Genomic DNA, 27,072 nt, shown 5'->3' on the forward strand with positions numbered 1-27,072 from the left:
CTCCGAGCCATTCCGGAAAGAATCTCTGTTCAGATGTTTTGATTATCCCAATAAAATATGTGAACAGGCCACTGATTCCACGCTGTTTGTCATCAAGATTGTCTCGTTTATTATAAAAACTCTGATAACTGTGTCTTACATGTATTAATGCACAAATCTTAGCACTTCATGCGCTTTACTGATTATAATCAAGCGTTGTTTTTCCACAGATGAAGGGCATATTTCTGATTGGTTATGGAATATGGCTGATCAGAAGTTTCGATAAGCTTCGATGGCAGATGAACCAAGGTATGCCAATGAAACCATTCAAACTAAGTAATACTGAAAGCATTGCACTAAACGATAACTTTTGCTCTTAATTATACTTTGAACCTTACATTTGACGAAATTCAGGCAGTTCATTTCTTGCAGATCCCCGAGATGTAGAGCTGCATGGCCGGCCTTGCTGTGATGAGTGGATTTTAGGTACGTACCTTTCTCTCTCTCTTTGGTTTGCTATATTACGAAGCATCTGAAGGAAGCCCATGCGAACTTGAAATTGTAGAATTGATGAACTATTTTACAAAAGCTTTTTGAGAACCACTAATCGGACGATTATAAAGGAGTAATAAGAAGGAAATTGACAGATTGTTCCAAATGTATAAACTCTCACTCCATCTCATCATTTTATTAAGAACAAGTTGCGGTGCCCGGAGTTGGCCGGGATGTTTAATATCTGCCGCACAAAGTGAGAGGCGATGTGTCATGTTGATACTCATAGCGAATGAAAGCCGCATAGAAAACTGCAGTCGCTTTAAATCGAAGGGCACATTTGAATCATTGGGTGTCAACGGGATGCGGCGAATCAATACGTCTTCACCTGCCGTATTCATAAAAATCAGGTTCCAGGCGCCCGGTTCTGACTTTGCAAGCAATCAAATAAGAAATGGTGATGCAAAAGCCTAATTTAAAACTTTCGCTTCTGGAGAACATTAAGTTGTGCTTCGTTATCAGTATTCGATAAACAGAACTTCGATAGTTCTGTTAAGTTTCTATAGGAACTAAATTATTTTCTATTAGCACTTTTAATTTATTTCTTCAAGCAAATTTTCGCAAACTTTATATTTTCCTTATATGATAAGTTGATTAGTTGCGCCATCTGTTTTTACATTTTGTGATAATTACCTCGTGATTTTTGGAGAATTCGTCTTCTATTGTTTCGGCTCAGTTTTCACGCTTTCAAGTGAGGCTGTGTTTGAGAACGACTCGAAGTGTTCGAACAGTTTACGTCACTGTTCAGAATATCTCGAGTTCTGTTCGATCTTTTGATCGGCCCGCCATGTAGTGACTTTTACTTTTACTATATCCACGACCTATCTTAGCGTTTCTATGGCACTGTGTACTTTAACAATGAAAATAATTATGACACATGAACTAAAATATCTTCTAGGATGTACGTCATATGTAACAATATGTAACAATATGTAACAACGCAGTTAACGAAGAAATAAATAAGAGTTTGACCCACGTTTCTGTCAAATTGTCGAGCATTCGCTCGTCTCGTGATCAAGAGACGTTTGATGGTACTATCTGTAAGAAGGATATTGCCACTGTAATTTATTCTCCCAATAGGAATTCGTTTGCTCGGCATTTAATTTTTCATTAATTTTCTTCATTGTTTCATCTGAATGTAGAAACTTGAAGTGAATGGACTAACAACTTTTAGAGATATCTGGTAACAACCTTTAAACTTTATGTATTACATACATATGTTTCAAGTCAGATTACGAACTCTTATGCAGGCAGTCCTCTTCCTCTTGTCTTGAAAGTATAGTGTGCAATAGTTCATCAAGATCAGAATGAAAATGCAAATTTATGAATTACAAACAAACTGAATATATATATATATATATATATTCTTTGTAACAAAAAAAATCTTATTTAAATTTGTACTTACGTGAGTGTGCTACACTTGTAGTTATTGGCCATGGTTTATGTAATTAATGCAATACCGACACCAAACAGCTGAAATCAATGACTTGTATATGTTATGTTATGGCCTCCAGAATGAAGACTTACTTGATGCAGCTCTCTACGCTAGTCTATCCTGTGTAAGGCCCTTCGTACCTGCCCAGCTAATGCACTTACATCCATTTGAACCTGTCTTCTATACGCCTGACTTCGTCTCCCTCTACATTTTTAGCCGTCACATCGCCCTCCATTACCAAAATGACGGTTGATTAACGTCTCTGGTTGCGTTCTATAAATCGTTCCGTTCTTTTTAGTTATGTTGTGCTATAAATTTCTTCCTTCCCCATTTCGGTTTGCTACCTCTTAATTTATTATCTAAATTACCCAACTAATCTTTAGCATTCATCTGCAGCACATTTCAAAAACTCCTATTCTCTTCCTGTCTGAGCTGTTTATCGTTCTGTACAAGGCTGCACTACAAACATGTAGGTTCATAAAATACTTCTTAACACATTAAATTAGAGCTGACGTAATTATATTTCCTTGGAGGCAAATTCAGTCTCAATTTCATCTTCGATAAGGATAGAAGCTGTAATACTGATTAAAATTTGTACCAAGGCTGGAACTTGAATGCAGGTCTCCAGCTTGCTAGACAGATGTTGTATGCATTACACCACCCTGGCACTATGGCTGACAACTGCACAGACTAACCTGGTCCATTGCCCTCCCGACTTTGCTGCGAAGAGTGGATTTTATGTATAAACCTCTCTTTCTCTGTGATTTGCTAAATTACGAAGCATCTGAAGCAAGCCCACATGAACTTTAAGGTAGGGAAGGAACTGGACAAGGGTAATCATTCATATTGCCAGGGTAATGAAGTGGATAACACATCTGCCTAATAAGCAGGTGACCCGGTTTCAAGTACTACCTTTGGCACAAATTTTAATTAATTACTTCAGTTTCTATGCTCATCAAGATAAAGTTGAGAATCAGTATGTCTCCAGGTAAATATAATTACGTCAGATGAATAGGTCATCTACACCTGAGATACAGGCACTACGTACAAATCTGGGGTGCTAATCCAATACCGGAGAGCCTTGGCAATACTGACGATTTAAGGAGAAAATCAAGATTGGCTGAGATGTCAATCGAAGTTTTTGATAGGAAGGACACTATATTAGGTAGTCCATACTGCTGTGTCAGCCATAATAACAGGGTAACGTAGTGTACAACACATCTGCCTAGTAAGCAGGAGACTTGGGTTCAAGTCCCGGCCTTTGCAGAATTTTGATTCATTTCTTCAGCTTCTGTCGTCATCAAACATTAAATTAGATATTAACAACTTTATCTTTTCGAGGGACGCTGTTCTTGCTATTTCCAGATAGTATTTTGGATCCTCTCTACTCCAGCGATGATCAGTTATTTTGATGCCCAAACGGCAAAACTCATTTACTACTTCTAATGTCTTGTTTACTACACTAGCGAGCCAAAGAAACTGATACATCTGCCTAATCTCGTGTATGGCCTCCAAGAGCACACAAAAGTGCTGCAGCACTATGTGCCATGGACTCAACTGACGTCTGAAGTAGTTCACATCCTAAATTTTTGGCACAGTATTCCAAACGCGTTTTATGAACCTCTTTGGGCTCTGATATATTTGTAATCGTGTACTTTTTGATTGGGCATCTAATTCTGTACCAATATAGGGCATCATCAGATAGGTTATAAATGGAAAAAATTCGTCCCCAGCAATCACGTGAAGCAGTCGATCTCTCGTTCCTGGTAATTCTTTTCGGCCTGGTATATTCAAGGACTTTTTTTGCTAAATCTAACTCTGAAAAGATCCCCGCATCAGTGTTCTTTCCAAGGTCACCAACGTTGGCATATACATCTACAGTCTTCTTCTTCACATAACAAAGGAATTATTATCACATTCATGTCACTTTAGTCCATTTCTCTAGGAGGTTGCGGAGCGACTTGTATTTTCTACGTGCTTTCACGCCCCTGCAGTTCAAATGCGGTATACTACACTGAAGAGCCGAAGAAATTGGCAACCTGCCTAATATCGTGTAGGGCCCCTGCGAGCACACGGAAGAGACGGAACACGACGTGGAATGAACTCGACTATTGTCTGAAGTAGTGCTGGAGGGAATTGACGCCATGAATCTTGCATTACTGTCCACAAATAAGTACGAGGGCTGGAGATCTTTTCTGAACAGCACGTTGCAAGGCATTCCAGATGTGCTCAATAATGTTCATGTCTGGGGAGTTTGGTGGCCAGCGGAAGAGTTTAAACTCAGAAGATCGATCATGGAGCCACTCTGTAGCAAATTCTGGACGTGTGGGGTGTCGCATTGTCCTGCTGGAACTGCCGAAGTCCGTCGGAGTGCACAATGGACGTGAATGGATGCAGGTAACCAGACAGGCTACTTATGTATGTATAACCTCTCAGAGTCATATCTAGAGGTATAAGGGGCTTATATCACTCTAACTGCACACGCCCCACACCGTTACAGAGCCTCCACCAGCTTGAACAATCCTCTGCTGACATGCAGGGTCCATGTATTCATGAAGTTGTCTCCATACGCGTACACGTCAGTCCACTGGATACAATTTGAAACGGGACTCGTCCGACCAGGCAACATGTTTCCAGTCATCAACAGTCCGATGTCGGTGTTGATAGGCCCTGGTGAGCCGGCCGAAGTGGCCGTGCGGTTAAAGGCGCTGCAGTCTGGAACCGCAAGACCGCTACGGTCGCAGGTTCGAATCCTGCCTCGGACATGGATGTTTGTGCTGTCCTTAGGTTAGTTAGGTTTAAGTAGTTCTAAGTTCTAGGGGACTAATGACCTCAGCAGTTGAGTCCCATAGTGCTCAGAGCCATTTTTTTAGGCCCTGGTGAGGCGTCAGGCTTTGTGTCGTGCAGCCATCAAGGATACACGTGTGGGCTTTCGGCTCCGAAAGCCCATTTCGATGATGCTTCGTTGAATGGTTCACGTGCTGACTCTTGTTGATGGCCCAGCATTGATATCTTCAACAATTTGCGGAAGAGTTGCACTTCTGCCACATTGAATGATTCTCCTTGGTCGTAGTTGGTCCTGTTCTTGCAGGATCTTTTTCTGGCCGCAGCGATGTCAGATATTTGATGTTTTACCGGAACCTGATATTCAGAACACACTCATGAAATGGTTGTACGGGAAAATCTCCACTTCATCGATACCTCGGAGATGCTGTGTCCCATTGCTCGTGCGCCGACAATAAAACCACGTCCAAACTCATTTAAGTCTTCATAATCTGCCATAATAACAGCAGTAACCAATCTAACAACTGCGGCAGGCAGTTGTCTTATATACACGTTGCCGATCGCAGTGCTGTATTCTGCTGTTAATATATATCTGTATTTGAATACGCATTCCTATACCTGTGTCTCTGGCGCTTCAGTGTATAATAACTGCTTCAGTACTACCTACGTGGATTAATTCGACTACATCCCATTACCCTTGCTCATCCTACAACCTCCTATTACCTCTTTTTAAAATACTGTCTATTTCGTTCAACTAATCTTTCAAGCCCTTTGTCGTTTCCAATACAAATACAACGTCTTTAGCCAACCTCAAAGTTTTTAGTTGTTCTCCTTGAACTTTCATTCACACTCCAAATTTCTCCTTGGTTTCCTTTCCTGCTTGTTCATTGTGCAGACTGAATAACATCGTGGATAGATTAAAACCCTGCCTCACTCACTTCTTAACTACTGCTTCTCTTTCATGACATTCTACTCTTATAACTGCAGTATAGTTTCTGTAGAAGTTGTAGATAACTTTGACCGTGTTTTAATTCTGATACCTTCAGAACTCCATAGAATCTATTCCAGTCAACAAAGTCAATAGCTTTCTCTGTATCTACAAGTGCTATAACTGAAGGTTTGCCTTTCCTGAGTCAACTTCTAAGTTAAATTGTAGAACCAGTATTACCTCATATGTTTCTCCATCATATGTTTGGCTGTCACTAACTGATCTTCAACGATGTTGGGTTCTACCAGTTTTTCCATTAGTCCACAAATAGTTGTTGCCAATATTTTGCAGCCATTACTTATTAGCACCTGCCTTCTTTGGAACAGGAACTTCTCATTGAAAGGAACCCACTTTGCTTGGATTTTCTTCCATTTGTTCTCCGAACTGAAAGAATGTGCAGTTAACCACCCAAATAAAATTAACGTATTCGAAGTCATTCTTATAAACTGCTTTGTGTTATTTTTCCAGGCGTAAGTACGAATAAGCTCTGTGGTTGTTCAAAATTGAAGCAAGTGCGAGAAATATGATCTTTTTTACAATTCACTGCCGTGGTTATCTTTGTTCTTCTGGCATTTATAAAAATACTGTGTTACATCAGTATGACCTTTCGTAATGCCATTTATCCTGAAGATGAGGTATTCCCTCGAAACATGTCTCTAAATAGCGGTAATTTACAAAACCTTTACATATTGCTTGAGACAGTCACTGTCGAAAAATAGCTAAAATGGCTTCAAAATAAAATTGAATACAGTTCCAGTTTGTACTGGGCCATATTTCCACTGGAGGCCTTGGTTTTAGAGTTTCTAAGGCCACACATTATCTTTAATTTTACTTTCAAATCACACTTCCACAGAATAACACATCCGATCTACAAATCATCAAAACTGTCACCTATCTCAAATTACCACGTGGTAGTCTCATGTCCTAGCCCACAAACGATTCTGGTAGTCTCCCTTCGAAACAAAAACGTATCCTGGCAGTCTCCCTTCTAACCAAAAACTCATCCTGGAAGGGTCACCAATATCTAGCATACTTGCCTGGTTTGGTATGACCTGTCCTTACTACTTACCATGCATGGATAGCTCTGACAAGTTTTAAAGTGCCTGTGAACCCAGGACCTTCGAGGTAAGGAGATCCCAGACACAGTGACATTGAGGCATCAGAATAATAGCTTTTATAACACGACCTAAAATATGTCAATGAGGAAGTCGTAACTTCCTCTTTAGATCAAACAAACGAACTATTATCTGTACTAAATATTTTTTTTAATGATCATCATACACAGTGGGTTCAGATTGCATATTTGGCTATGAATTCCATTACATTAACACATGAAAATTTTAATGAACCTGACTTCAACCAAGATAAACACATGAAAATTTACCAAAAGAATTCTTACACTAGCATTATCTAAAGAGCAAAAAATACTAATGTGACTTCAAGTACACTGAACACACGAAAATTTATGCAAAAAAGTATTACACTGACAGTGTTACAGAATGACACAATTGATTGCCCACTAACTACTTTATTGTAGCTGGACAATATCGTCTATCTGGCGATTGCCTTCCTCGAATTCAAGCCCAAAGAACACATGTACAGTATGTGTTTGACATGGAACTGAGGGAATAGGAAAAACTGCGCAAATCAGCTCCAGTTTAAAGATCTGAAGTGAACACGTTCTAGTTACTCCTACACTTAGAGCTTAAGCAGTACACTATTTATCTTGTGCAGACTGCGCCGATATGTGCGGCGGTATTTGGCTGTGGCGCCGGTTAGCGGCAGATACGTCGATGCCTTGCATACCTTTAGGCGTGCCAATTCTACTCTGGCATTGACTGGATGTACAATCATAAACTGTCCTAAGTTTTCGTGAGGCGAAAAAAAAACTATGTTTTTCCCTGGCTAAACCAATTTCCTGTGTCCACTCGCTAAAGAAGAGCGACATGTACTCTATTACCCCCAAATGTTCAGCAGAACTTAACTAGCACAGCTCGTAGCTCATAATCTCCAGTTCCGAGATATTACGAGATATGGTGATCAGAGCAAAATGACTCTTCCAGAGGCACAACGGAGGAGGTTTGTCCATCCAGCACAAGATCCTTCGAGGAAGAGAGTCCCTCTTATTACACACTCGTAATGGTATTTACTGTTGCAGCCTTCCTCCTCTGTAGCATGGGCTCGCCTTCTGCCACAACTAGTGCCGGCCAATGAGTGCTTTTGCTGCAACTTTCGTCGTTTCTTTGTCCAATCAGGTTTTAGAAACGAACTGTGGCATACGCTAGTTTCACTCAGCCCAATGAGCGTTCGCTCTTCTTTCACTTAATAATAAGCTCCACCCAAACAGTATCTGTCCATGTGAATATCATGCACCCTCCTCGCCATTATCACGTGATTTTCCAATGTTTAACGAAAATATCGGTGACTCACACTGTTGTCTTTTTTTTTATGTCTCACAAATAGCCTGCCGCTGCCTTCCTGAGTGATTTCTTACAGTAGAAGGCTTTCTCAGAGTAGGTGTGGGCCTCAGGTCCTATACATGTGAGCGTCACGTGAATTTTGTTTATGTCAAGCTGATGACGCTCTTTCTGCGTTCTTACGTTTTCACATAAATGGAAGGGCTGTGTTCTTCTTTGAGACCACCCCAAAATGGATCCCCTACTGCTGCTTTAAAATGTTTACTTCAGATGACACCCAATAGTGATTGATCGTTGTGTGGATATCTACGCCGAAAATTCCAAGTGAAGTCCATGCGTCGCATCTCTAATTGATCTCCTACGGCGAGGGTTCGCTGGTTTACAGCCCTCTTAAGTTGAGTTCGTTGTTGCTGCGCCCAGGTCAGCCGGCAAGCCTCTCTTACACTTCAGTCCACTGCTACAGAAATGGTACTTGTCTGTCAACATACAAATTAGGTGGATTTTGCTAGTATCGAGTTCATGCGAGCCACAGTAGAATTAATTACTCTCCGTAGTATGCAAATAACGTGATTCTGAGCGAAAGTATGGTTTGTGAGATATCAAATTCATCGGTTTGATGAATAGAATCGGTTTATTGGCATAAAAATTATGTTAGGTGCTGAAAATTATCCTGATACCTTACATATTCTTCCCCTTCCTAGTTAATTTCGTACTGGAGTTAATCAATGGTTGAGGCATTGATTAACACCATAAAAAATTACAAAAATTCTCAGTGTAAACTTCAATCCCTCAAAGGGATATAATCTGTTTTGTCCAGCTGTCTTAAAGATATACGCTTTGGTATATCCTTATAATATCAATTTTTTTAAATATTCATATAATTTAACTATCTTAATCCATTACCAATCCTTATATCTTTCACATTTCAAATGTTATTATCCTATCTTACGGGTTATTGACTGATAATTACATAGAAGTTAAGTCCCATAGTGCCCCGAGCCATATGAAACATTTTTGAAACTTACAATTCAGAAATATCAAAATGGTTTTTTCAACAAATTAGCATTACCAGTCATATACCTAAAGTATGATTATGGACATGCATGAATGAGAAAACACTTGTTTACTGAACCAGTTTACTCAACCAGTCTATCCAACCTTATCTATTTTCAGTTATGTAAATATTCAATTTCAGTCATGTAAATAATCAATTATCATCTGTGGATGACATTATCAAAGCATGTCAAGACCTCAATTTTTTTCCGCTTTACCCAGATATGAACCCTATAGATACACACAATTTTGAAACACACAAGAATTACTACTTGAGATATAGCATTTAAAAACACTGGTTAGTCGAAAATTCAGAAATTTAGAATATATATAATGTGTGTGTGTGTGTGTGTCTGTCTGTGAACCTTTTGACTCATGTACATATGTACATGAGTCAAAAAGGTTCACAGGGACACCTAGATATCTATATATTGAACCACATGATATGAAACATATATTGAAATAATGTAGTGAAAGATCTCCTATTTTGATGATACAGCATGGCACAATGTTCTACACAGCTTTTTATATGTCTCATCTTCTATCAATGCTGATGTTGCAGTCTTCCAAACCTGGTGTGCAATGCCATGTAGATGAAGGAATCAGGGAGTCATCCAAGAGTATTATAAGAGTGTGGTGTCTGAGCTCCATACACAGTCCCATGACTGTTATTAGTAGATCAGTGTCACAGAGCAGTTATGAACATTCTGTATGAATCATTGTCAACTCATCATATCCTTCATTATTCCCTCTCAGTGTTGTTATGTATTTTTGACTCTGCTGTACTCAATTCCTGTAGGATGAGATACTATCAAGGTGGATTTCATGTCCAGCTAAGCATTTCACTGTGGTATACTATATATACTGTATATATATATATATATATATATATATATATATATATACTATATATACTGTATATCCTAGTATTGGTTATAAGTAAGGATGGGATGTGGGAAAGTATGTTTCTCCTTCTAGCTCATCATCTTTCTTCCGTGCCTTCTACCTGTCTCTTTTGTATTTGCTGCTTCTTCCTTTCTTCTTGCTTGTGTCTTTTTTTCCCTGGGATGGGATATGGTAGTTAGGATTTTTAGGATTTATAACTGTTGTTTTCCAGGAATATTCGATGTTAATTTGGTAAGGCGTGATGTGATTTGTTTTTAACACATTCGCCCTTAATTTATATTTCTGATATGTGGCATTGACCTGAGCTACCATGGTGTTTCTGGAGATGTTAGTCTTATAATAGCACTCTCCCGTCGTAGGTATGCCTCTCATCATGGCGACTAATCATCGTAGTGATATGATTTATAGCTCCAGGCTGCCTTGTCGGACAGGAATATTGCTGACTGCCTCTTTTAAATTGCATTTGCCACTCCAACGTCTGCCTGTCGCCTGGTTCCATCTTTGTAGATGAACATTTCGGCTAAGTTGCTCTGTACTGTCTTCTCGAATACCATGGCAATAGGAATAGTAAACCCAAACGCCTCTCATCTCACCCTGTCCGCCTTTCCATTTCGCCATTACTCTGGCATCTAAAACTTTACAATGGGCCTTGGCCTTGTTTAACACTTATTTTAATCAAATTCTATTTCCTTTTACTTTACATATTCTATTCGTGCTTAGTCGTAAGCAAGTTTCCTCATCTTCTTAGAAAAATTGTCAAAGTATAGAATAACGGTGATGGACGTTGAAGACGTTAGTTATCACATGCGGTCAGTACTTATTTGTTGGATTTCAAACATCGTTAGCTTTTTCTTTCATGCAGATAAAGATAAAAATTGTATAAATGCTTGTTTTATTTTTTGTTATCATTCTTGTTTGCACTGTTTACTCTCTTCTCTGCTGTTGGCTGCTGCAACAAACTCTCGAACGAAAAATGTTCCCTTACTGATTAATTCATATATGTTCATCAAATTATCTCAGCAGTATACTTCCAAATTATACGAATACCTGTAGTCTTACAGTACCTCCCAGGTGTCTCTGTGGTCTCAATTATCTTTGTTTTCTCATCACCTTTTAAGATGAGAAATTATGGCAATATATAGGCAGTAAGTTCCAATTCTCTTCCATTAGTTCAAAAGATTCTTTTTTCTATTTGTACACCTGTAATTTGGATTATAGGTGACCTGCAGAGAAGAACTCTATTAGTACCATACAAAGTGTAATATCATTAATATACCTCGGCTCAGTCAATCCTTTGAACTCTAATCTCACAATATATTCCTCATATGCTTTTAAATGGCTTTCGTGATGCATCCCCAGTGACTTTCCTGTTTATTCCTTCCATTTACACTTGATCCCATTTCTGTTAATATTGATGAAATCGACTGTTGTACCCATTACTGTTTCGACCTGAATTCCAGCTTCCTTGATTTCGTCCATTATTTCAGCCTGACTTCGGTCTGGACCCACCACTATTGCCATTGTTCCTATTTCCTGTCCCAGCCATCATCGTTATTGTCTTGTTAGTTTCTTCGCTTTTGTGCATCATCCTCGCTAAATATAAAGTGCAACTCACGAAGGTTTCTCTTGAAAGCCTACACGTTATCTCCTACTCTACCTGCTAAAGACTGTTGGTATCTTAATGAGAGTTTCATCGTACATAATCGGTTTAGTTCTCCATCACTGTATGGATTATCTAAGCACTGATTCTTCTTTACTACGTTCTCAAAGAATTTAACTGGACTCGTGTCTTTCGAACTCTCTCACTGCGTCTTCTGAAACATTTCATGTTTGATTCTACTTTGTGCTTCAAGCAACTAGTATCCTGACAAAAATGACAATTTAAATTCTTTGTACGATCTACAAGTTTGAGCTATCCTTTGCATCGTTTCTACAATTGCACTGCCCATGTGTGCACAAATGAAATCTAACTTGTGTGCTAATGGTCAATGTTCTGGTAAACCAATCTGAAACTGATTGATAAAGGTGCTTGGATTCGAGGAATTTCCGTCTTCTTTGTAATGCTGGAAATTCATTACAGTGAGGAAGTGTTCACTGTAAAATTTGGTGTTGGCACCATATGGTGTTTGTTCCAGACCACCACTCCTTCCTCCTATCATATCCTTAACATTCACTTCCGCGCGTTGTACTGCCATTGGTTATTGCACGCTTCCGCTACCCTCTACATGTGTATGAAACCGTTGTAACGGTATTCATCTCAAGTTGAGTCATACATTCTATATTCTCTGGCATTGTTACTGGTGTTCGATTTTGGTACATACTGTCCATGACAGGATGGGTATCCATTCTTACCAGTGGCATCAGTCTCTGGTATGGCCAGTACTGTTCCGTACAGCAACTTGCTCTCATCTGATCTACTTGTTGTAGTACTGCATATCGGCTCTCGTGAAGGTTGGTAATGTACGTTACATTTTGCACTTGACGTATCGGATTTTGTTGTGCTCCCTGCAATTCTGTCTCCACATGAGGCATCCTCTGTCTCTGATCAATTGTTACGTTCGTTTGCAGTATCCATTGTAAGCTTAGACATACTCACTTTTTCGCTTGTTTTGTCCCTTTGCACATTAGTGCACTCAGACATATAGCTACATTTCCACGTCTCTCCACATTTTTGCAACATCTCGTTATTTCCTGCAGATAACTTTGTTACGACATTGCAGTGTCTTTATTTGAACTTCCTGTGGATTCAGACATCGTAATCGTCTCTGAACACACGCTGTCATTGTCATTTCGACCTTCTATTCTTCGCAATAATCCCACTCTGAGTCTTTGAAATTGCCCTTTGTTTTTCGATTCGATCTTCAAAATACGATTATCAAATCTATTCAAAGCTGCTTTCGTAACTCTTCCCTGAAATGTTGTCTTTTCGATGACCTCTTGTGTATCGACCTTTTGCACCTCGTCCATATCTGTGCGCATTTGTCTATGACCTGCCATAAGGATTTCTATCACGTCTCGTGATTCTTTTGCCTCCTTTCGAATCTGATCCATCACTTGTTCTAAATTTCGTATGCTTGTATTAGTCTGTGCAAACCCTCTCTCAACATTTTACATTTGACAGCCTCAACAAACCTTCTTGCATACTTCGCATTTGACGTCCTTGTGTCAACAAAGTCTCTTGCACACTTTGCGTGGCTTGCGCCAAGTATTGCAACATTTCAAACATTTTATCTGGTACGTTTGTATCTTTCCCGGTAGTCATTTGATGTGATCTTACTCTCTTCTGCCTTTCCTGCACCGTTTCCTTAAGTTCTGAATAGAGTGCAGGTGCACTGGCATACATTCGTTCAGCCCTATCATGTGAAAATTGGCTCATTACATCTACGCTCGGTTCAAGATACTCCAACCCAGCACCATCTGAATTTACGTCTGTGTCAGCGATCTGCCTCTCCTCTGTTCTCATTATCAACCACTGATGTGAATGTGTTGAAGCTGCCTCAGTTTAATGATGTGACATTGTCGTTGCTATCTCATGCTGATCACGCAACTTTCCCTGTAATACATGTTCGACCCCTTCCACCTCATCTACCACCTGTCTTTGATCTGGCCTATGTCCTGCCATCATTTCCGATCTTCTAACAATCTGTGAGCTTTGCGCCGTTTACGTGCTTGACTTCCCGTCAACATGCAATAATATGAGTTAAAACGCCCCCAAAACAACATACATTGTCCTGTATGAACTCTAGAATGCAACGCAAGATTTCTCTATGCCAAATGCTGAAATGATGTCAGTGATGGCTAGAGAAGAATCCAACAGATAAGATATAACATCACCTGTGCGCCAACAAAACACAAATAAATGTTATTAAGTATACTTACTACTGAATTTAAAAAAGAAATTATGTTAAAAACTTTTCATTACAAAAACTTAATTCAAAAGGCAGTCACATATTTATTTTTAATTTCACTTCGAGATCTAGCAAAAGTTTGGAGTTACACTTCGTTGATAACTTCCAATAGGATAATGCACCACCTTAATAAGTACTGCAAATTCACACTCTGTTGGTCAATTAATAATGTCAACACTCTGTTTGTAACACTGAAATGTTAACAAAATTTTTCTATTCACACTTACACAGGACGACACATCCGATCTACAAATCATTAACAGTATCACCTTCTATCTCAAATTACCACTTGATAGTCTCATATCCTAACCCACAAACGATTCTGGTAGTCTCCCTTCGAACCAAAACTGGTTCCTGGCAGATTTCCTTCTAACCAAAAACGCAACCTGGCAGGGTCGCCATTATATAACATACTTGCAGGGTCTAGTATGACCCATCCTTACCACTTATCATGCACAGATAGCTCTGACAAGTTTTAAAGTGCCTGTGAACCCAGGCCCTCCCAGGTAAGGAGGTCCCAGACATAGTGATGTTTAGGCATCAGAATAATAGCTGTTATAACATGACCTAAAATATGGCTATGAGGAAGGGGTGACTTCTACTTCAGATCAAACGCACTATTACCTGTGATAAATATTTTTATTGTAATAGCCACCATACACAGTGGGTGTAGGTCGCATATTAGACTATGAATCCCATTAAATTAACACAAGAAAATATGGAGGATGAATTCTTCTCGGGTTATCAGCCGAGTGGTGGCGTCGTCTTGTCACTACGCATGGATGAGTTTCGTACCCATCATCTTCTGGCGAAGTGTCGGGATGCTGTTCTGCACATCTATATAGCTGCTTGGCCGTCGTCCGCTTCTGGAGAAACGTGATTGGCCGGCCTACAGAAGCGGACGACGGCCAAGCAGCTATATAGATATGCAGAACACAGCATCCAGACACTTCGCCAGAGGATGATGGGTACGAAACTCACCGAAACGTTGCGACAAGAAGACGCCACCACTCGGCTGATAACCCGAGAATAATTCATCTTTGGAATACGCCGAGAAAGATTGCAATCGCATACAAGAAAATCTTAATGAACTTAACTTCAACCAAGATAAACACATGAATATTTACCAAAAGAATTCTTACATTAGCATTATCTCAAGAGAAAAACAAATACTAACATGACTTTAAGTACACTGAACACACGAAAATTTATGCCAAAAATGTTACACTGACAGTATTATAAAATCACACTATTGATTGTACACTGACTACTCTATTGTAGCTGGACAATATCGTCTACCTGCCGATTGCCTTCCTCGAATTTAAGCCCAAAGAACACACGTGCAATGTGTGGCTGACATGGACACGGTGGAATGTGAAAAACTACGCAGATCAACACCAATCTAAATCTGCTACAGAAATACTGCTTGTCTATCGACATGCAAATTAGGTGGATTTTGTTAGTATCGAGTTCTAGAGAGCCAGGCAAGAATTGATTACTGTCCACACTTTCCAAATGACGTGATTATGAACAAAGTGTGGTTTGTTGGCTATCAAATTCATCGATTTGGCAAAAATTGTTACCTGTTAAAATTGATCCTGTCACCTTAACAAGTTATTCAAGAGAATCGAAGTGGCCTTGAAATACGTTTTTCTTGAATAACTCGAAAACCATGGCCTCTATCGAAAACGTACGCCAGTCGGTCTTAATACTATAAACATGTGTGATCCTGTTTAGAATGGTAAGTAATACATGGGGTGGACAAAAATATGAAAACAGAATGAAATGACACATTACCTTCCCTAATATGGCGTTGGAAAATAGTAGGCATTCCAAACAGCTTCCAGTAACTGCCCACTGCACATACTCGTGTAACACCAATCTTCAACCCTCCAAGGCCTTTTTTAAGGGAATGAAAGCGTGACATTCGGATAGGGAGAGATCTGTACTACAGGGCGGATGCTCGAATGTCTCCCACTTTGGTTGGCGTAATTTCTGCATGACGACATTTGCAGTATGGCACCGTTCGTTGTCAGGAAGCAGCAGCACTCGCCTAATTGCTTGTTGATTTCAAGGGACCTGGTAACTCCATCATCGTTAATGGTACTGCGCAATGCTGGAGAAATTACGGGAAAATTGCCACAAGAGGTGCTGCCGCTTCATGATAACTCACAGTCACATGTCGCTAAAGTCGTATGACAGACGTTACGCCAACACAAGTGGGAGACACTTGAGCACTCGTTCTATAGTCCTGATCTTTACCCCATGCGATTACCACGCCTTCGGTCCCTTAAAAAAGGTCTTGTAAGGGTGGATGAGGATGTGCAGCAGGCAGTTACGTACTTCTTCAGGCGGCAGAACATGGTGTTCTACAAACTGGTGACTTCAACCTGGTGTGTTGGTGGGATGATTGCCTCAATGCTCATAGTGAGTTTGCCTGATTGGAATACCGACACTGGACTGTAGGGCCTTCGAGCAGAAACTTTTTGATCCTCTCTTGTACATGTGGGAAACAGTTAATTCCTTCACAAATTCTTTTTCTATCGTCCACATGGCAATTCTTTGGGATTGCTACCTCTATTGCTCTCGGTGTTTACTCACCTTAAAAACTCATTCCGTGTGGGGTATTTCGTATGGTAGGTTTTCCCGGTTCTAAACACTGTGTTGTGTTTAATAGAAGCAATGCCCAGAAATAGTTGTGTTCACCAGGAAATCTGTACTCAACTCCATTTTCAGCTAATAACCTCTGCACGAGACATTTTCTGTGTTTCAGATGTGGCAGGGTGTGTCGCCATCTGCCTTGGCGCCCTGGTCATCATCACCAGCAGCGTGCTACTTGTCGGCATCAAGAAGGTACCTCTCTCATTCACTCATCTACTGCAAGCTTTGAGCCCGTCTTCATCTTCGATATTGTTAAATAAATCTTTTCTACAATAAGCTCTTTGCTTTCCATATTTTGAAAGTTGTAGATTGACCAAAACAAGAAAAATTGCCCAGTAAATATTGTCTCTAAAGACCATATGAAACCCTGAGCTGGCCGGCTGGAGTCGCCGTGCGGTTCTAGGCGCTACAGTCTGGAGCCGAGCGACCGCTACGGTCGCAGGTTCGAATCCTGCCTCGGGCATGGATGTGTGTGATGTCCTTAGGTTAGTTAGGTTTAATTAGTTCTAAGTGCTAGGCGACTGATGACCTCAGAAGTTAAGTCGGATAGTGCTCAGAGCCATTTGAACCGAACCCTGAGCTGCTTTGGCGCAAGCACAATCGGCTGTCGAATGGGAGGACTGGTCATCAATGTGTGAAGGGAAATTTTCCCAAACTTCGTTCACAGTACTTTTATAATAAACAAACACTGTCCGAACAGGCCTTGGAGGCCCAACGGTACTGACCGGCCGCCGTGTCATCCTCAGCCCTCAGGCATCACTTGATAAGAATATGGAGGGGCATGTGGTCAGCACACCGTTCTCCTGGACGTTATCAGTTTTCGTGACAGGTGCCGCTATTTTTCCATCAAGTAGCTCATCAATTGCTCTCACAAGGGCTCAGTGCGCCCCACTTGCCAACAGCACTCAGCAGAACCGTACAGTGACCTATCCAAGAGCTAGCCAAGCCCGGCACGCTTAACTTCGGTGACCTGACGGGAACCGGTGTTGCCGGCCGATGTGGCCGAGCGATTCTAGGCGCTTCAGTCGAGAACCGCGCTGCTGTTACGGTCGCAGGTCCGAATCCTGCCTCGGGCATGGATGTGTGTGATGCCTGTAGGTTAGTTACGCTTAAGTAGTTCTAAGTCTAGGAGACTGATGACCTCAGATGTTAGGTCCCATAGTGCTTAGAGCCATTTGGACCATTTGAACCGGTGTTACCCCTACGTCAAGGCTATTGGCACTTTTTATGACACCAATAAAAAATATACAGTGAATTATGAAATGCAACAATTACGCAAGCCGGTCATGGCAACCTTTAAAGGGCACTCATTAACTTACAATAAGTCATTTTTTTTCTTATAAGTTAAGTTAAAAGAGAAAAAAACAGGTAGCAACGAAAGACAACCAAGGAAATTTTAAAATCAATCAATTACTCAGAGCAAGCGCTATTAAGATGAAGGAAAACTGCCACATTGGGTAACTGTAAAATATTCTTTGGTTTACAAAAAAGGCAGAATCAAGGCCAATTAAAGGAAAATTTTAAGTTAGTAAACCACAAAGTCAGACATATCTATCTAATGTCTCAGACAGCTATATAAATTAAATACATCAGGGCGATCTTGTAGGCCCATATTAGCAATTCAATAATTAATTAATAACCAAAACAATTAATTAGAAAACAAATGCTGGACAACAAGAATTTAGATGAGCTAAACGGCTCGGATTAATCAGGTACTCCATTGATGATAAATGAAAGGAGAGACTACAGACATACTGTACTCTCAGACAATTAATTAACTGATCAAAACTTCCCTCAAAAGTTTAATTAATATAACTATTACAACTATTTTGGCGTAATAAGTTATGGACTAAAAATCCATTATGGAAGAAATATGGACTTACAGTGACACCAAAAATGGTGGTAGTTTCAATGGATTAGATGCAATTTCATTATTCCTCGGGTTACAACTTACTCCATTCGGACTCAGATGCCTCAGAGGCATCGGTCCAATCACAGACCACCAGTTCATACAGGATACCCAGAAGTCCGTTCTAGAACAAACTAAGATCTCGGACGAGAACACGTTAGGCACCGGCGTAACACAAGGGCACAGGAAAGTGGAATAAAATTTTACAATCTGGATACTACAATTATATAAATTACAAAGTATCGCATAGCAAAGAGTGAGAAATACACAACGGCTTGAGTGAGCTTTGAAATTAAGGCGGAAGCTCGAGGCCGAGCTACTTAGAGGGGCTGCTTAGAACAGTAAATTCTATTGCATGTACGTGGTTGGAATAACTGCCAACTGACATTCCAGACGAGTGGGTTATACAATTATCAACTGCAAGATAAGTATCTATAGAAGATGACTGAGCTCAAACCGTTGACCGTTAGGAGACAGCTGCTAGTGAAGCAGCACAAATTTCAAGTGCTCTTAATGCATTCCAACCCGTCTTGGAACTGTATTAAAATACATCCCACTCATCACAGGCCACAACATACGGCTCGCAACAAAAGAATATTATCTTTATGCGAAATCACTTGAGAATTTAAATTCAATTTTAAAACAGCAGTATTTACGACCGCCAAATTTTAACCTGAATATGGCGGTCACTTAAAATAACAGACAGTACTTAACCTACACCACTGGATACTTTAACAAATAGTCCAATAATGACCGTAGAACAACCGTGCGGTCATTGAAAGTGTCCGACTCCACCCCGTCTGCTTCACCTGCGAGGTAATGGTGCGGTGTGTGACGACACCATGGCGCGATATTTCTGAGTTACTTCCTGTTTGTAGATGTCGTGCTGTCATATTTGATGGCGCCCTCTGGTGGCGGATGTTAGCGTGTTGAGTTGGCGTCTTGGTTGTCACTGTGGTGACGTGGATTTATTTGAGTCTATGTAGTCAATGCTGTAACGTGAATTTGGAAGTATTTGCTTTCTTTTCAGTTATATGTTACGTTTCTTTTGTCTATGTGTTTGGCGTTTTTGTTAGGATATGAAGGTTTTTGGGTTTTCGAGTTGTGGGGGTTTTGGTTTCGGTGGTGTTTTGTGAGTTATGTGGGTCTGAAATTTGTGGTTGTTGTTTCTTTATTTGTGGTGTACCAGTGGGTATAGAGAGTTGAGCTACGTAGGTCAAATGAAATGTCCGATTCCGATTTGTAGAATTGCAGATTTTGGTATTACGGGCATCGTTTGAACCACGTAGGTCAAATGAAGTGTACGATTCCTGTTGGTGTTTTGGCTGTAGCGTTGTGTCGTAAGCTGAGATATTTTTTATGTATAATATTGGTTTTGGGATGGTGCAGTGTTTTGTATTATTATATAATTATCTTTTCCCCCCTGAACCGCTATTTCCCATGGTCGTCCCGTTAGTTTCATTTTTTTTTACCTACTTGATCCTCTGCCACCTTCACTATTTCATCTCTCAAAGCTACCCATTCTTCTTCTACTGTATTTCTTTCCCCCATTCTTGTCAATCGTTCCCTAATGCTCTCCCTGAAGCTCTCTACAGCCTCTGATTCTTTCGGTTTATCCAGGTCCCATCTCCTCAATTTCCCACCTTTTTGCAATTTCTTCAGTTTTAATCTACAGTTCATAACCAATAGATTGTGGTCAGAGTCCACATCTGCCCCTGGAAATGTCTTACAATTTAAAACCAGGTTCCTGAATCTCTGTCTTACTATTATATAATCTATCTGATACCTTCCAGTATCTCCAGGCTTCTTCCATATATACAACCTTCTTTTATGATTTTTGAACCAAGTGTTAGCTATGATTAAGTTATGCTCTGTGCAAAATTCTACCAGGCGGCTTCCTCTTTCATTTCTTACTCCCATTCCATATTCACCTATTACGTTTCCTTCTCTTCCTTTTCCTACTGTCGAGTTCCAGTCACCCATGACTATTAAATTTTCGTCTCCCTTCACTACCTGAATAATTTCTTTTATCTCATCATACATTTAAGCAATTTCTCCGTCATCTGCGGAGCTAGTTGGCATATAAACTTGTACTATTGTGGTAGGTGTGGGCTTCGTATTTATCTTGGCCAGAATAATGCATTTACTGTGCTATTTGTAGTAGCTTACCCGGGCTCCCATTTTTTTATTCATTGTTAAACCTACTCCTGCATTACCCCTATTTGATTTTGTGTTTATAACTCTGTATTCACCTGACCAAAAGTCTTGTTCTTCCTGCCACCGAACTTCACTAATTCCCACTATATCTAACTTTGACCTAACCACTTCCCTTTTTAAATTTTCTAACCTTCTTGCCCGATTAAGGTATCTGACATTCCACGCTCCGATCCGTAGAATGCCAGTTTTCCAGTTTTCTTTCTCCTGATAACGACGTCCTCTTGAGTAGTCCCCGCCCGGAGATCCGAATGGGGGACTATTTTACCTCCGGAATATTTTACCCAAGAGGACGCCATCATCATTTAATCATACAGTAAAGCTGCATGCCCTCGGGAAAAGTTACAGCTGTAGTTTCTCCTTGCTTTCAGCCGTTCGCAGTACAAGAACAACAAGGCCATTTTGGTTAGTGTTACAAGGCCAGATCAGTCAATCATCCAGACTGCTGCCCCTGCAACTACTGAAAAGGCTGCTGCCCCTCTTCAGGAACCACATGTTTGTCTGGCCTCTCAACAGATACCCCTCCGTTGTGGTTGCACCTACGGTACGGCTATCTGTATCGCTGAGGCACGCAAGCCTCCCCACCAACGGCAAGGTCCATGGTTCAAGGGGGGAGGACCTTGTACTGAAGTTCATAAAATACGTTAAATTTCCCACGAAAAAGATCCTATTAATTTTTTTATATAGCGCTAATAGCTTTCGCAAAGAGAGCGAGAGATTACCGAAAATCTCGCGCGACGCGCTTGCGCTGTAGCTTAGGTGGTTTTTGTAGGCCAGTTTGAGGCTGTTTTCTGACTTTATAGGCTGCAAGTGCCGTATATCATATAATTCGTCTAGACTCTCCTACATTCTAACATGTGTGAGGCTGGTTCTGATCTATCTTTCCACAACAGTTGCGCAAGGACAATCTGTGAGTGTTTTAGGAATTTGTGTTGAACCTACGGCCTGTAAGGTAGGAAGACACTAGCCACCATGCAGAGTTCAGAAGAGTGCAGCAGCACAAACAGTGATGTAATCAGACAATGATCTCAATGTAGGTTCCACTACAGTCCCTGTAAATGAAACGTTATCGCTAACAGAATTCAGACGTAACTATATGTTAGCAAAAAAAGAAAATCTTAGATTTTCGTTATTAAGGTTTATACTTTACTGTAAGTATTTCTTTGTGACATATCAATCATAATTGTAATGCATACAAGAAGGTAAAATATTGATACTGGGTGTTCATAGCTGTGAAACGAAATTCCTAACGATTGATTCTACGGTACTTTGATAGTAAGATGGTTGATGATCATGATGGGGGTCAATAAAATACATACAAATTAAATACAATTGGGGCCAGAGATATCAGTTAAGCTAAATACGGACAATGAAAATACTCAAAATTGAATGGGGGTCTATATAGGGTTCGTAAATATCACTGCAAATATAATAGCACAATTAGAACAGTTCAGTGACTTCAGAGTACAAAGCACTCTACAGTGGCCAGTCAGTCCTTTTCGTTAGATCGGATATTTCACGTTTCTGCTTCAATATATAAAAGTCACTTGGGGTACGCCTGAAGTTGCTTTTACATCTGAAGATTTCTCTCCGTTGAGAACGACATGATGCGTTCTATTTGCCAGGAACTCTTCAGTCCAAGCACACAGCTAGGCTGAAAGTTTACACGCTCGTATTTTATTCATTAGGCAGCAATGCGGAACTTTATCGAACGCCTTCCGGAAGTAAAGCAAAACGTGGATGCCGGTATCTACTGCATTATGGGTCTAGTGGTCGAACAGAGTGAGCTGGGTTTCACATGTCAGTGTTGCTTCCTACAGGAGAGATGTTTCGCTCTCCAGTATCGCGACCATAACACATGTTCCAAAATTATGAACAGACCGACGTCAGAGACAGAGCTAGAGGCCTATATACGGCTATTCGACTCTTCTTGAAAACGGGAATGACTAGCACTTTTTTCCAATCATTAGGAACGCTTCGCTGCTCCACGACGTATGGTACCTATTGTTAAGAGTGGAGCAAGTTCTTTCGCATACTCTTTGTAGAATCGCATTGGTAAGCCATCAGGTCCAGTGGCCTTTGCTCTTTTGAGCCATTTCAGTTGATTTTCTCTCCTGCGTCCAATTTTTTCCAGATATGTCATTCTGACGTTCGTGCGCCGTTTAAAGGAGGAACTACAATGCGATCTTCGTCTGTGAAACGGTTTTGGAAAAAGTTGTTTAGTATTTCGGCCATCTTTGTGTCATCCTCCGTTTCAATGACACCATGGTCGTGGGATGTCTGAACAGATGGTTTCAATCCATTAACTGATTTAACGTAACTTCTTTGGATTTTTTGCGAATTTGCTGAACGCTTCGCCTGTAGCTCTCCTTACGATAATTTTGGCTTCATTCATTTTTATTTCAAGTGAAGCTGTCTTTGCTTTCCTAGCAGCTTTCTAACACGGATGTTGAACCACTTTTGGTGTTTTCTGAACCGCAGTACTTTGCTCGGCAAGTACCCGTCTGAAGCATATTTTGCAGTCCGCCTGAATTTTGTACATCATGCTCAACATTGTTAGTGCTGGAGACGAAATTTTCCTGTTGACCGCACGCGTAATCTGTAATCTGTTTCTTGTCACTTTCTGTGAGCAGAAAGATCTTGCTACCTTTCTTTGTAATCATATTCGCAAAAAGAACACGACGTACAGCCGTATAACAACCATAGAGTTGCAAAGAGTGCTCTTTCTACAAAGTGGGTCAAAAAATTGGTTGGAAGCTACAATTTCACAGTTACTAGAGCTGTACAAAGAGTGACCTGATGTTACTGTTGAATTCTTTGCAGGTGCACACGTGCGTGTGCGTGAGCGTGTATGTGTGTGTGTGCATTAGATGTATGTGATATGCGTACATTAACGAACGAATAGCATTTAAAAAATTTCAGAAGTGTTTTGCGACTCCAGATAACATTTGAAAGCCAAATGTTGGTTGGTTTGTCATGGCAGGTGGCATTCTTGCTTTCGTTTGATATAAGTACGTTTCATTGCTTTCATTTTATTTCTGTGCGAAAATCTGTCCTCGGATAAGGAGTTTGAAACAATTTCGTGCGATTCCCAGTCCCTTCTACCTGCCTTAATCATTTGAGTCTCCCAGTCTGTAGCTGAGAAAATGTAGTTTCCACCTAATACTACGATATGAACGGGAAATTTACGCGATGTATTCTCCGAATTTCCTCTCAAATGTTTCGACACTACTGCACCTGAGACAGGGATTCTACAAACCTGGCTAGCTGAGTCGGTAAGAACATTGCCTACTAATGCCAAGGGTCCGGGTTCGAGTATCAGTCCAGATGGTTTTAGTTTACCAGAAAGTTCCACAGCCGGCCGAAGTGGCCGTGCGGTTAAAGGCGCTGAAGTCTGGAACCGCAAGACCGCTACGGTCGCAGGTTCGAATCCTGCCTCGGGCATGGATGTTTGTGATGTCCTTAGGTTAGTTAGGTTTAACTAGTTCTAAGTTCTAGGGGACTAATGACCTCAGCAGTTGAGTCCCATAGTGCTCAGAGCCATTTTGAAAGTTCCACAAAAGATCTTGTTTATTAGTAATCTTTGTAATCAATACAATTTCTTTCTGTATAGGCAGTGCAGAACAATATTCACTAGTGTACATATGAAAGTTTCGAAACATACGACCTCTGTTAGCATTTCCAGATAACGCCTTGTGATAGTCTTAACTAGATCGTATACTGTTTTTGATGATAAAGTACTTGTATGTGTCTGGAAAAACGCCACATGTACAAGTATTGTCATTTTCACAATAGCTGAAAATCTGAAAATCGTTGTATGTGTGATTGATCACAATTACACTCTACAGTCGCAAGGCGAATGGCTTACTATTTGAAAATTACTGGTTTTCCATCGTCAACTCAATAAATTTAAAATTACATTGTCAATGTATTGCGGGTTTATTTTGTAAATAAACAAACAACCATCGCATTTGATTATAAGCCAGCATGAAAAAATGTTGACAACCTAAACTTTTTAACAAAATTATGCAGTAGATACAAATACCACACAGTCTTGTGAGTGTTGAAAGAGATCAGCAAAAAGTGCCGCTTCTGTCTGAAGTGGTTGTGGTTGAAAAAAAGCACCTTCTAAGACATTGCTTATAAGTTACAAAACTTTTTAAATAACATTATTGTTGGCTGAAGAGCAGCTTCAAGTACAAATAGGTAGACCCTTTCATTCAGTAGTGTCGTGACCGCATTTAATAGATGTATTACAGCCAACCGATTCAGACTCTAATGATTGACCATCGAAACTAAACAAACATCCATTATCTTGTTGCGAAAGTAACACGTCAAGTTGTCATCAAATATTAATTAATTTAAATGTCCGCTGAGTATTTCATGAACATTGTAAATTACGTAAAAAGACACTGCATATTTAGTCCTTATGGTAACTCATTACAGCCGAAATCGGTTAACTGTAATATACATATTAAATACTATCAAAATGTTTATGAATAGAAGAGTATTTAAACTACATCGTGTGGTCTGGTTTGACGAAGTCAGATGTGATTACAAACAAACAGATTACAGTTCTAAAGAACGACTTGTGCAAAATAATTATTAATAACTATTTGACTGAAGTTACTGCGCTAAAACAAGGCATTATGGATAAATATTACCGATTCTCCTCTAAATCTGAAATCTGTCAAAATCATTTGCTGATGCTTATCATTCATATTATTTTATGGGCAACTAGTCTTTTTCCTGTGGCCTTCGCTCATGTATGTGTTCAACACATATATTGAATACACCTCCTCCTGCCCCTCTCTGTGTTCACTTCTTCCTCCCTCTGTCTGTCCACCTCACCCTCCCACCTCTGTCTGTCTCCTCCTTCCAAGTCTCTCTTTCTCTTCATCTCCTCCTCCCCCTCTCTTTGTCTCTTTCTTCTACCCTCTCTTGCTGACTATATATTCCTCCTCTCACCCTCTGAACATATCCTTCTCCCACTGTCTCTTTCCATATCCACCTCCCCTTTCTACCTGCCCATTATTTCTCTCACCTTCCACCTACCTCTTGCATCTCCTACTCATCGATCCTACTCATCGACTCTCTTTGTCCATTTCCTCCTCCCTCTCACTCTGCCCATCACCTCTTCTACCTGCCTCATGTCCCAACCATGTCATCGCCGCATGTATACCCTGCAATATAGTTCAATGAAGCGTGCTGATACTACTCCCCCAACACAACTGTCATGAAGGTGAGGCTACATATCAGGGGCTTGAAAATCATTTATTCGCCCCTTGATGTACAGGTCACCATGCAAAGCAGGTCGATACAGCAGGCTGATACTTCTTGTAACACAATACACCTATCAGAGAGTGCAGCCTACATGTTGGGGCCCAGAAAATTGATTCTTGCCCCTGACATATAAGCTTCCCTGCAAACCGAGTTGATTTGACAGGTTGATACTGTTCCTACAGAGCATGCCTGTTGCCCACTCAGTCTATAAGGGGGAGCTGGAAAAAGACGTTTTGGCCCTATTTCTGTCACTCTTGGAGCTAGGATGTGCTGATACTTGCGGGGCCTGCTGTTTCTGAGCCAAAATTACTTTAAATCGATCCAGAGATTTGGGAGAGGATCCTGGACATATATATATATATATATAGGAGCTAATGGCAACAAATAGACCTGACCTCTTTGAGGATGTCTACATCGAAACTGATATCAGTGTCAGTGATGCAGTTGTGGAAAAAATTATATATACATTCAGTAAACTAGATATAGAATCAATAGTGTCATATATCAATGGGGAACTCGAAACTTTCATCATAGGGCAGGAGTATGTAGAGGAACTCTGGCTCAAGTTTAAAAGAATAGTGTACCATGCACTGGATAGATATCTACACAGCAGAACAGTTCATAATGGGAGGGAACCTCCTTGGTATACACTCACTATAAAGAAACTTCTAAAGAAACAGAGATTACTGCATAAAAGGTGTAAAACAAAGCTTAAGGCTGTGGACAGAGAGATGCTGAATGAAACGCATTTGGCTGTCAAGAGAGCAATGCAGGATGTCTTCAGTAACTACCATAGCAGAGCACTGTCAAGTGATCTTTCACAGAATCCAAAGAAATTCTGGTTGTGTGTAAAGGCAGTTAGTGGCACCAAACTTAGTGTCTAGTCCGTAGTGAATGAGACAGGAACTGAGATTAAGGGCAGCAAATCAAAAGCTAAAATGCTTAACTCCGTTTTTAAATGTTCCTTTACAAAGGAAAACCTT

At 40.4% G+C, this 27,072-nt stretch overlaps 1 protein-coding gene across 1 annotated transcript in view; it reads left to right on the forward strand.

Moving 5' to 3' along the window:
* Positions 1-215: 215 nt before the first annotated feature.
* The window catches only part of LOC124805255, a 44,994-nt gene continuing 18,137 nt past the window's right edge, over positions 216-27,072 (forward strand). Inside the window, exons 1-3 of the mRNA XM_047265767.1 lie at positions 216-288; positions 412-465; positions 16,796-16,875. Coding sequence (XP_047121723.1) covers positions 279-288; positions 412-465; positions 16,796-16,875 — 144 coding nt within the window. The 5' untranslated portion in view covers positions 216-278. The remainder of the gene's footprint in view (positions 289-411; positions 466-16,795; positions 16,876-27,072) is intronic.

This window comes from Schistocerca piceifrons, chromosome 7 (genome assembly GCF_021461385.2).
Source record: "Schistocerca piceifrons isolate TAMUIC-IGC-003096 chromosome 7, iqSchPice1.1, whole genome shotgun sequence".
Lineage (NCBI taxonomy): Eukaryota > Metazoa > Arthropoda > Insecta > Orthoptera > Acrididae > Schistocerca > Schistocerca piceifrons.